This window comes from Syzygium oleosum, unplaced genomic scaffold (assembly GCF_021117445.2).
Source record: "Syzygium oleosum isolate NSW1041296 unplaced genomic scaffold, Sole_v2.1 Sole_v2.52, whole genome shotgun sequence".
In the NCBI taxonomy this organism is placed as follows: Eukaryota; Viridiplantae; Streptophyta; class Magnoliopsida; order Myrtales; family Myrtaceae; genus Syzygium; species Syzygium oleosum.
Window position 1 is genome coordinate 640,106 of NW_026607536.1, and position 12,353 is coordinate 652,458.

At 42.4% G+C, this 12,353-nt stretch overlaps 2 protein-coding genes and 1 pseudogene across 5 annotated transcripts; 2 read left to right on the forward strand and 1 right to left on the reverse strand.

Annotated features, from left to right (window-relative positions):
* The first annotated feature begins 44 nt into the window (after positions 1 to 44).
* Positions 45 to 3,771, forward strand: LOC115679649 (cytochrome b-c1 complex subunit 6-1, mitochondrial). Of its 4 annotated transcripts, none has more exons than XM_056307253.1 (5): positions 122 to 279; positions 1,151 to 1,203; positions 2,895 to 2,979; positions 3,331 to 3,465; positions 3,549 to 3,771. In XM_056307253.1, coding segments are annotated over exons 2-5 (255 nt in total). In that variant the 5' UTR covers positions 122 to 279; positions 1,151 to 1,201; the 3' UTR covers positions 3,582 to 3,771. The 4 variants fall into 4 exon arrangements, with proteins under 4 accessions (XP_030459152.2, XP_056163228.1, XP_056163230.1 ...); XM_056307255.1 differs by lacking the exon at positions 122 to 279 and adding an exon at positions 303 to 996; XM_056307254.1 differs by lacking the exon at positions 122 to 279 and adding an exon at positions 303 to 933.
* Positions 3,772 to 6,178: 2,407 nt separating this feature from the next.
* Positions 6,179 to 7,860, reverse strand: LOC115679587 (vacuolar iron transporter homolog 4-like; annotated as a pseudogene).
* Positions 7,861 to 10,723: 2,863 nt separating this feature from the next.
* Positions 10,724 to 11,816, forward strand: LOC115679744 (vacuolar iron transporter homolog 4-like). The gene has a single exon (XM_030603436.2). It carries the CDS (start codon positions 10,803 to 10,805, stop codon positions 11,481 to 11,483), a length of 681 nt encoding a protein of 226 aa, XP_030459296.1. The 5' UTR covers positions 10,724 to 10,802; the 3' UTR covers positions 11,484 to 11,816.
* The last annotated feature ends 537 nt before the right edge of the window (positions 11,817 to 12,353 follow it).

Here is a 12,353-nt window from a genome sequence, read left to right on the forward strand (position 1 = left end):
TAGAAACTGCATCAAATCGAGGGAACATCGGCGGAGGAATGGAGACCTCGTATTGGGCCGGGCCGGTGCGGCCCATGAAAAAGCCCGCCGTTTCAGGTGGCGCGTCCGGTGTCGGCCTCACATTTGCCTCCCGTGCGCACTGCGCACACGGTGCAATCCAGCGAGCGGTGCGCGGCCGTGGACTCTTGGTAAGACCTAGAAGGGCTCGAAGCTCAAAAACCCGATCTCTGTTTCTCTTCTTCGTGGCTTCAACTGCATCCGAGCTTTGCAGGCTTCAAGGTGATTGATTCTCACTTTCCCATGCTCTGTAAGGATCAGATCCGTCTCTAATTGAACATCGGGTCGCGTTTGATGCGTCGATTTCTTGCTTTGGGATTGTGGGTGGGTTTGATTTTCTTGTGAGTGAGTCAGTCCCATCCCTTTGGTGGGACTTGGTCCGTGTTTGAGTGGTTCGAGAGCTGAATTGTTTGCCCCAAATAATTGGAGATGATGAGGATACAGGAAGCAAGACTGCATCTTGGGTTGCTGATTGACCTCGTGTGGTTTTAGTTTTATTGTCCAGTCCTGGGAAGAGCTGGTTCCCGAATGCATATGCGTGGTAGAAGTTGCAGCTTGGTTTTAATTTTCATACACCATGATACCTGAAGCACATTCTTATCTAATTGAACATTGGGTGGCATTTGATGTGTCAAGTTCTTTGCTTTGGGATTGTGGGTGTTTGATTTCTCGTGAGTGAGTCCCATCCCTTTGGTGGGACTTTGTCCGTGTTTGAGGGGTTTACTTACTGTCAGTTCCTGAGCAAACTGACTAATTAATTGGAGATGATGAGGATACAGGAAGCAAGACGGCATCTTGGGTTGCTGATTGACCTCGTGTGGTTTTAGTTTTATTATCCAGTCCTGGGAAGAGCTGGTTCCCGAATGCCTATGCGCGGTAGAAGTTGCAGCTTGGTTTTAGTTTTCATACACCATGATACCTAAAGCACATTCTTATATTGTATGAGTGCTCAATCTCATTTGCTCTAGTGGCACTTGTGCGATTCTTGTTAGCTTTTGTTTGTCATTTACAAGATTATTAAGTGGTTGTTACTTGTTTTTATGAAACTTGACCTGGTGCTAAGATGGCTTGCTTGTCATTGTGAATTGTGCAGGCAACTGTGCAAGCTCCTTCCGGCTGAGTCGTTCAACCATTCATCTTTTACATGTGAGTCTTGGATTTTAGCCCATACTTGTGAGTGTTTATATGAGTTTGAGCACGCGTGCACTCACTAATGCGTGCACAAAGGATTGGTGGGACACTTACTATTTCATGTTGTATGCCCTTAGTGTGAGTTCCTATCATGTTCTATTTAAATGTGAAAATTGAAACTCTCATTTGTGGTTGGACTCGGAGTCAATTGGTTAAAGACAAATCTTGGACATTTCTGTCCTGATTGTTGGCAGTTTCTACCCTCATTACTTTACTTTTTCTGTGTTAGAACCTGCATGTATCCATATTTGATAAGCAAATGTCTGTCGTAAACATCTTGTTTGGGTTTCTTGGACGTAGCAATTTTAGTTTTACCGGGGCTCAATAAAGAAACATTATTAGTGGGATTTCATACTCGTAGAACAGAGGATAGTTTTGTATCTCAGTAAGGACTAAGGAAGTGCCTAATGGAACCAGCTTTCTAATGTAGGAACAGCCGCATAATAATGTTTAAATAAAACATGCGATGAAGTGGGTTATTACTGCCCAAGGTTTGTTAATACCGAGGTTGATGATCTCTTAGAACTTATGGAGATTGGCTTGGAAGAAGAGGCGATGGAGAGATGCAAGTTAAATTTAAATAAGTTTCTATGGTCCAGTAAATGTCTTCCATAAGTTCAACTTTCCTTGTTATAATGGTGCTAGTGTCATGGTTCCGAGGGTTCCCATGAACAAAGGATGATCTCAGAAGATCGGCCTAGTCTTCTTGGATGTCCTGAACCCTCTAGAATATTCCTAGGGACGGGCTATTGTCAAGTGTTGTATCCATCGAACACTTGTCAAGTGTTGGATGGATACAAATGAGGGGGAGGGCACCCCTATTTATACAAGAGTCTCTCTCATTACAACCGTAGATTTCCTCTAGATCTAACGGTGGAGATTGCATCCTATCAACTACCGGTATTTATGACAAGAATTCTCTATAACATGGTACATTTACTGTATCGCCCGTCGTTAGGAATATTCTAGAGGATTCAGGAAACCTTAGGAGACTTGGCGATCATCTTGGATCGTACATGATCCTTTGTTCATGGGAACCCTTGGAACCGTAACACTAGGTTGTGGCTTGCATTCAGTCAACATGAATGTTGATGGAATTAAATTAGGTCTTTAAGTCTAGTGGTGGTAGGAAGTTGGATTTTTGGGTTGTCAATCTGCAGACATATGGTGGACAATCCCAGCGGATTCTGATTTTTACCTATGGGCAACATTCTGTGCTCTTGTTGACTCTATAACACCATTTTGAAAAAAAAAGATCTACACTATAACGTGGATGTGTCGCTCAATGGGGAAGAAACATTGTGATATCGTTTGGCTCTTCAAAAGTTCTCTTAATATGATGGAAGCGAATTCATCTTCTGTTGTTTAATCGCATCCGTGATGCTGTCTACATTTTCTGTTATTGTTAAGTTGATTTTTTATTTTCCGATATGACTTTTATGTTATAATTTATCTTATGAATCTGAAAAGGCATTTTGAGTTCCTTAAAGAGAACAGGCTTTGTAGGACTCTCGACAAATTTATCTATTTATTTTATACAAGTTCTTTCAGAATCTTTCTGACATGTTCCATCTTCTAGCAAGTGAGTATATTATACCATGCCTTTCTATCAATTGTATTCTCCTAAAAAGCTGTGTTATATCTAGGGCGGATGAGGAACCTGTTGATCCGAAGAAGTATCTTGAAGAGTTGTGCAAGCCAAAGTGCGTGAAACCTTTGCTTGAATATAAGGTATGCTAAAGCAGCCTCCTTTACTTATTATACAAAGCAGTTTTGAGGATGGTGATGGTGATTAATGCTTTGTTTAAACAGTGTACTACTTTTGAAGAACTCTTTAGATTTGCAGGTGTTACTGTATTATCACGTACTAATACTACATGTCGATCTTTTACTGTTGTTAAAAGAGTAGGCATTCTGTGGCGCAAACTGAAGCAGGATGTTAGCATAGGTGAAAGTAAGCTTTACTTATTTGGGATATAACAATATTGTTATTCTCAACCTCAGAATCTCAAGTTTTTGGGTTTTCTGAGCTTAGAGCCTCTTTTCCAATGATGACAAACGTTTCATTGTGTGGCCTCCTAGACCTCTCAGGAAAATGAGGTGGCTTTTGTTTTTCTATGGGTTCAGGCATGTGTCAAGAGAATCGAGGGCGACGAAAGTGGGCACAAGCACTGCACGGGACAATACTTTGATTATTGGCACTGCATTGACAAATGCGTGAGTACTCCCTTCCTCAAGTAAATGATGCCCCTGTGGATTACAGTTCTTCCTCTGCTGAAAAATATTCTGGTGCATTGCAGGTGGCTACGAAATTGTTTGAAAAGCTAAAGTAACGAAGAGAGGCAATTTATCAGTTGAACTTCTTTTGTGATTTGTTCAAGCGGGATGAATGCATCCCGTCCTCCGATTTTGTACCAGGAACTGGAAAAGACGCTTGATATGCGCTGTTGTTTCAGAAACAGTAGCGATAACGAGTGGTTCAGATTATGAATAAAGATGAAAACGTTGTGGGGTTTTTGCTTATTTTGCTTAACTCGATAAGCACATGTGCTTGGTCACTAAATCATCATCTCATGTGCATTGAATTGGAAATTCCAAGTTCTAATCGATGTTTAATGTGCTTTGGAAATGTAAGGCAAGTGATACCTTCACTTTTCAATGTCGCGATTTGGCAAGTAATGCTTAATGAGTTGCCAGGCGGCGAAGCTGCAAATGTAATTGAGACGGAATATGTATGAGGGCATAAGTTCGGGTTGTATGTGATGTGCTACGTAATTGGGTGTTAAGTAAAGGGAGATGCTGCTGGTCACTTGAAATTGAAAGAGAAGAAAACGAGGCAAAATCAGCACATCGTTTTTGCCCCTGTAGCAGAGTTATGCCCCCAAGGTGCTATTGAATGAAATCCTTGAGGTGTGAACGCTACAGGATTCCAATTCCCACGCCATCACCTTCCGACATGTTTCCGATTACTCATCACCTGGCGACAGCATCTGCATCTGGTTTTCGACTTTTCCCACTTTTCATTGTCATCATGGCGTGCGGAGTGGGGGTGGGCGTGTGTCAACCACACTCCTTCACACCCGACGTGTCATGCCTTCTTCTTTTCTCTTGTTCTCTTTGTACGCAAAGACAAATACGTAGACGGAGACCAGATCGATTGTCTTGGTCATGTTTTAATTTCTTTAATTACACTCGAAAGTTACTTGAGATAACACAGGCAACTGCTCTTGAGGGTGGCCCCCAAGGGATGCGCAACTTTGATGATTCGAATCCAAGCCTTAAGCAAGAAAGACGAACATGCTTATTACTTGAACAAACCCTTCAGATTGAGTATAAATGTACTTTACTCGTCTTGAATGCATACAACACAAAATCTTGGCAAAGCCGAAAATCTCGAATGATAGTCAAAATCCATATAAATAGTGTTAAAAATAGATGCTCGCTAGTTAGACGTGCGCAAGACACACATTTAACACATTCAACGAAATGTAATTTTTGAGCTTATATTGCATATATAGAGAAATGAATAGCCTGAATTATATGAAAACCTAAAATTATCATACAGCTTTCATATCTGGAAAAGTTTACCAATTCCGCAAGGTCCCCAAAACCTAAAGAGTTTAGATGTCATATACCACACGCCCATCATTTGACGTTATTACCTGAAAATAATACACGACAAGAACTTATGCACATGTCTTCTTCATGATACATTCCTCTTTTTCTTTTGGCCCAACTTCACAATACATTCTCGAGCCAGTTCAGTTTAGTACTTTTGTATGTTGCAATACTTTTGATTTGAGTTTAGCAGATGAGTACACGAATCGAATCTTACAGGAAGTAAGCATCACGAACTTCTTGAATATTATTGGCCAAAAAAGATTAAACAAAAGATCTTCAAACCTAAGAGATGGATTGCGTCCTTCTCAAGGAAGGAGAGATGTTGCCTTTACGAGGGTTGCAAGGGAAGGCACCGTGGTGTTTGGTGTAGGCTTGAACGCGACTCTCTTTAACGAGGCTTAACTGTATAATTATTGCTATCAAACATTTTGTCCAGCAGGATTCACATAGGTTGCACCTGTAACTCTGCCTTTTATATGCATGTAGGTCATGTATGTAGTGTATATAGTTAAAAATACCGCGATCATCATTCATATTAAAGCTAGTATCAGCGACTGCGCACACAGATATACGTGGAGATCTTCCCACTCAGAAGACATGTAGATATATCTTTCAAGATTCTTTAAATCGCTAAATAGCAATGAAAGATGTTGTCAATTAATATGCTGCGAATGCAAAACTTGCTTGGCAATCTCACTAAAATGTCATTGTTGTCATATATGACCGAAGGCGTGCGATGTAGTGGTACGCGGCGATTATGCATTATTCTTGTAACCTTGAGCGTTTCTTAGGCATAATGTGCATCAAGCTCAGTAGCTATTTTTCAATCTTTTAAAGGAAAAGACCTACTGTGACATTTGTAGTTCCTACTCGGACAAGAAGACCTAAAGTCGACTGAACTCATGCATGATATGCTTGCGCATCATCAACACCGGAAATCCGTTACACACTGGGCATTCAATTAAACCAAATTGTAGAGAGAGAGAGAGAAAAGAGCAAGGCAACAATACTATTATTATAAATAACATCTTGAAGCGAGGTTGTACATGTAAGGTTCGTCTGATTACAGCCAAAGGCGTAGCTGTCTCTTCCGTGGAGAGTCGGGATTTGTGGGCCTCGGCCCCCAAAAGGAATAGTCAACGAACTTAGCTAATCGATGACATGAAATTATGTCATGAACCGTCGAAATTGTTCGGACAATGCACATCTGAGACGGTCTGTATTCCCTGGTGTCCACTTTCGAGGATTATCATTAATAAATAATGGGGTTTCGTGCGGAGGCCATGCGCCAATGGGATTTGGCATTAGTTTAAGTGATCAAACCAAAGGTGATGCCCATGGCCAACCATCTTCCAAACAGCACCCTAGAAGCCGACTTCACCACCGGCGCATTCCCCAGCACTGCGTTCAGCCAGCCAAACCTGACTAATGCCAAGCTTACCGCCAATATCACCACTGCCAGTCTCAGCTGGTACTCCTTTATGAACGCCGCTGCTAGGAGCGGGACAAGCGACCCCACCGTGAAGGCAAGTGCCGATGCCCCCGCCGCCTGCCATGGGCTCGGAAGCTTCTCCTTCCTAGTGTCCATTTCTTTGGCTCCTAGGGCTTCATTCCTGTCCTCTCTCTTGATCTAGGCCATCTCGATGTCGTACTGTGAGTACACAGATACGAGCTCTCCGATGGCCATGCTGCAGGCCCTGGCGATCAGCCCCGCCACCCTGGTTATCACCATAGTCTTGGGGTCCTTGCGAACAGCACCAACACCCATCATGAGCGACGCTGTTGAAAGCAGGCCATCATTTGCGCCCAGCACGGCGGCACGGAGCCACTGAGCTCGCTTTGAAAAGTCGACGACCTCAACCTCTTGCTCGAGGGCTTGTTTGGTTTGTTTCTGCTGGGAAACTATTCTGGTGCATTGCAGGTGGCTACGAAATTGTTTGAAAAGCTAAAGTAACGAAGAGATGCGAACTTCTTTTGTGATTTGTTCAAGCGGGATGAAAGCATCCCATCCTCCGATTTTGTACCAGGAACTGGAAAAGACGCTTGATATGCGCTGTTGTTTCAGAAACAATAGCGATAAGGAGTAGAGCAGATTATTGATAAAGATGAAAGCGCTTGGGTTTTGCTTATTTTGGTTCTCGAGAAGCGCATGGGCTTGGTCGCTAAATCATCATCTCATATGCATTGAATTGGAAATTCTCCGTGCGTAATACAAGTTCTAATCGAATGTGCTTTGGAAACGTAAGGCAAGCGATATCTTCACCTCTCGATGTTGCGATTTGGCAAGTCATGCTTAACAAGTTGCCTGGCGGCGAAGATGTATATGTTACTGAGACAGAATATGTTTGAGGGATTTGAGTTCCGGTCATATGTGATGTGTCATGTAATTGGGTGCTATGTTTGAGGCAATAGGGGTGAGCGGTTCCTGGTTCGATCCGATCGAACCCAAGAATCGGGAACCGGACCGGGAGGACTGGTTCTCAGTTTCTAGAACCGGGGACCGGACCAGCTAGTCTTAAGACCGTGGACTGGACCGATGGTCCGATTCCAATTGGACCAATCACTTATTGGTAAAGGCAAGAAGGAATTAGGGATATTAGATTAGGCTTTATATTTTTTTCAAAATTTTTAAAAAGTAAATAAATATATATAAAAAAATTAGAAAAATATATATATTTATCGGTCCAGTCCGGTCGGTCTGGTCCAGTCCGATTTCCACCCTAGAACTGGGAACTGAACTGCCCGAAAATCGGTTCCACTTTTAGGAACCGAGAATTGGATCAATATTCCCGAGAACTAGACCAAGCCGGTTGGTCCAATCCGGTCCGATCCAATTTCAGTTTGGACGATCCATCGTGCTCACCCCAATAGCCAAGACCCGCACAACGTTTTTGCCCCTGGAGCAAAGTTACTCCCCAAGATGCTATTGAACGCAATCCTTGAGGTGTGAACGATACAGATTCGGGTTCCCATGCCATCAATTTCCGACATGTCTCTGATTACTCATCACGTGGCGACAGCATCTGCATCTGCTTTTCGACTTTTCCCACTTTTCATTGTCCCTATGGCGTGCGGAGTGGGGTGGGCGTGTGTCCTCCACACTCCTCCATATCTGACGTGTCATGCCTTTTTCTCCTCTCTTGTTCTCCTTCTACACAAGGCTACTTGTTTTCCCCTTTTGCTTTGATATTCTGCGCATTTAAAAAATGAGTTGATGCTCTTTCATTGCTTTCTTTTGAAGAGCTACAAGATTCGAGCGAAACAAGAGAATAACAAGTCAAATCAAAGGGAAAAAGAGAAAGAAGCAGAAGCACCCTGATTAAGTTTCAATCCGTGTTAAGTGCTGTATGTTCCGATTGAGCCCAACGCCTCATTTGGTCCTTGCTAGTATTCCATTTATACCTTGCTTCCTCCATTTTATGTTTAACTCTCTTTTGCCCGCCTTCTGTTGCAACATCCACGCGATTTCATGCCACTTTCCATCTTTTCTTTACCTCAGAATCATTAAAAATTAAGCAAAGTGGTGCAGATGAGGGGCATCCCACATCAAGTTTGATCACTTAAATTAATGCCAAATCCCATTGGCGCATGGCCTCCACACGAAACCCCATACTTTATAAATGATAATCCTCGAAAGTGGACACCGGAGGGATACAGACCGTCTATTTTGACAGTTCATTACATAAATTCATGTCATCGATTAGCTAAGTTCATTGACTTTTCCTCTTGGGGTCGAGGCCCACAAATCCCGACTCTCCACGCAAGAGAAAGGGACACCTTTGGCTGTAATCAGACGAACCTCACATGTACAACCTCGCTTCTAGATATTAATTAGTAATAATATAGTTGCCTTGCTCTTTTCACTCTCTCTATCTGCAATTTGGTTTAATTTAATGCCCGGTGTGTAACGGACTTTCGGTGTTGATGATGCCAAGCATATCATGCATGAGATCAGTCGACTTTAGGTCTTCTTGTCCGAGAAGGAACTACAAATGTCACTGCAGGTCCTTTCCTTTAAAAGATTGAAAAATAGCTACTGAGTTTGATGCCCATGATGCCTAAGAAACGCTCAAGGTTACAACAATAATCCATAATCCTCGTGTACCTCTACATCTACGCTTTCGGTCATATATGACAACAATGACATTTTAGCGAGATGCCCAAGTAAGTCTAGCATTCACGGCATATTAATTGGCAACATCATCTTTCACTGCTATTTAGCGATTTAAAGAATCTTGAAAAATAGATCTACATTCCTTGCGAGTAAGAAGATCTCCATGTATATCCGGATGCACATTTGCTGGTACTAGCTTTAACATGAATGATGATCGCAGTATTTATAACTATACATATTAAATACATGACCTACATGCATATAAAAAGCAGAGTTACAGGTAAACTCTATGCGAATCCTGCTGGACAAAGTGTCTGATAGCAATGATCATACAGTTAAGTCTCATTAAAGATAGCCACGTTCGAGCCTACACCAAACACCACCATGCCTTCCCTTGCAACCTCGTAAAGGTAACATCTCTCCTTCCTTGAGGAGGACGCGATGCATCTCTCCGTTAGCTTTGAAGATCTTTTGTTTAATCTTTTTTGGCCAATAATTTTCAAGAAGTTCGTGATGCTTACTTTCTGTAAGATTCGATTCATGTACTCATCAGCTAAACTCAAATCAAAAGTATTGCAACATGCAAAAGCACTAAACTGAACTGGCTCGAGAATGTATCGTGAGGTTGGGCCAAAAGAAAAAGAGGAATGTATCATGAAGAAGACATGCGCATAATTTCTTGTCCTCGTGTATTATTTTCAGGTCATCACGTCAAATGATGGGCGTGTGGTATATGACATCTAAACTCTATAGTTTTTGGGGATCTTGCGGAATTGGTAAACTTTTCCAGATATGAAAGCTGTATGATGATTTTAGGTTTTCATATAGTTCAGGCTATTCATTTCTCTATATATGCAATATAAGCTCAAAGAATAAATTTCGTGAAACGTGTTAATAAAGTGGCGTGTGTCTTGTGCATGTCTTACTAGCGAGCATCTACCTTTGACACTATTTATATGGAATATGACTACCATTCGGGATAGTCAGTTTTGCTAAGATTTTGTTTTGTATGCACTCAAGGTGAGTAAAGTACTTTATTGCTCAATCTGAAGGGGTTGTTCAAGTGGTGAGCATGTTCGTCTTTCTTGCTCAAGGTTCAGATTAGAATCATCATGGTTGCGCATTCCCTTTGGACCATCCTTAGGAGCGGTTACCTGTGTTGTCACCAGTAATTTTCGAGTGTGTGTGGGATGGGAGACTATTGAGCTCGATGAGAGCTCGTCGGATGCTCTAAGAACTCCGGTTAGTCCATTAATAACAAAAGAAAACAATAATAAATGTTGTTCTGCCATTTCCAAAAAAAGTGTAATGAGATCTTAATAACATTGTAAGAACAATCAGCACCTATTGAGGCACCTATTAGAAGATCTTGCAAATTAGGCAATGTGAACACATCGAATTCCATTATCTGGAATTGTCCAAAAGATAACTCTCATTTTACGTGAAAAGCTTGTCTCTCGATTAATTTGATCACTTAATTAGCTTCTGAAAACGACTTGCATTCCATAAAAAAAAAACGTGAAAGATAAAAGCTAAGATCCAATATTAGACTGTGTTTCTTCACTAGATAGGGTTTTTTTCATTCTACTCAAAAATATAATCCTACTCTGGTGTGAACACATGAGATTCCACCAACTATAGAAAACCATGTCCCATGTTCCACCAGACCCTACTTGTCTATTATTCTATAACACGCATATCTCTCTATAAAAAGCTTCTTTCAGGGAATGTGCCCTCCACACGCCCTCTTATCTTCCTCTCTAGTATTCCTTTAATTTCTGGAGCTTCCTCAAATTGACTCATCTCTCTCCATCCATCCATGGCAATAGCACCATCAAATCAACCACAAGACCGCCAACAATTGCCTCCTCCTCCTCCCCTCGAGCTTGACCTTGAGGAACAAACCAAACAAGCCCTCGAGCAAGAGGTTGAGGTCGTCGACTTCTCAAAGCGAGCTCAATGGCTCCGTGCCGCCGTGCTGGGCGCGAATGATGGCCTGCTTTCAACGGCGTCGCTCATGATGGGTGTCGGTGCTGTCCGGAAGGACCCCAAGACTATGGTGATAACCGGGGTGGCGGGGCTGATTGCCGGGGCCTGTAGCATGGCCATTGGGGAGCTCGTATCCGTGTACTCGCAGTACGACATCGAGGTGGCCCAGATCAAGAGAGAGGATAGGAACGAAGCCCTAGGAGCCGAAGAAATAAACATGAGGAAGGAGAAGCTTCCGAGCCCATGGCAGGCGGCGGGGGCATCGGCACTTGCCTTCGCGGTGGGGGCGCTGGTGCCACTCCTAGCGGCGGCGTTCATAAAGGAGTACCATATGAGACTGGCGGTGGTGATAGTGGCGGTGAGCATGGCGTTGATCGGGTTTGGCTGGCTGAGCGCAGTGCTGGGGAATGCGCCGGTGGTGAAGTCGGCTTCTAGGGTGCTGGTCGGAGGGTGGTTGGCCATGGGCATCACCTTTGGTTTGACCAAGCTGATTGGCTCTGCTGGTGTATAAGAATTATGAATATCGTACATAGTTTTGCCTTGATGGTATCAATAACCAGCAATTCTTATGTCAGTAATTAATTAAGTCGTCTCGATTTCTTTGCCAAAAGAACTTCATCCATTCTAGCTAGGGCACATGATGAGGCATCCACGAGCAGTTTCACTTTTCCATTTCTTTCCTTTGTTTTATCTTTCTGTTGGATTTAGATGTCTCGTATATTTCATTTCTGAGTTGTAAGAGTTCAAGTTCGTTTTGGATCTGCCCATCTTTATCATGCAGTGCTGTTGATATATATGCTAAAGACCGAAGCCTAAGCAATGCTATGTGTGATATTATCCTCAATTTTTTTCTTATTCTCTTCCTCGCTGCCTTTCCCTTTAATTTCTCTCTTATCTTTGCTAATTCCTTTGAGTGTCGAGGATTTTTTTTGTTCTTGGATGCGTTTATGATAAATGAGGTTGGTCTTTACAAAAAAAAGAAAAAGAAAAAAGGGGTCCTGCTTCTTGCCTTTTCACGTCTTATGTTTTGCTATGATATTCCCATATGATCATTCCAAACTCAGAAGAGAATAGCGTATTTCTCTTTTCGGGTCAGAAAACAAATGTGTATTTGGAGCTGCACGTGAACGTAGCTTCTCTTTCTAACGATATAGGTTCATATGACTAAAGTGAAGAATCTTCCCTCGTTTGTCAAAGTCATGTTCTCGACGGTACTATATTTTTAATCTAATCGGACTACAAATTGGGTTGAAAACAAGAGGCCAAGGCTGATGGTGTATGCTACTCTATTTACTGAAAAATCACATTTAACCCCAAACATCATACCTATTAGGGGTGATCGGTCGGTTCCCACCTCGAAACTTGGAACTGGACTGGACAG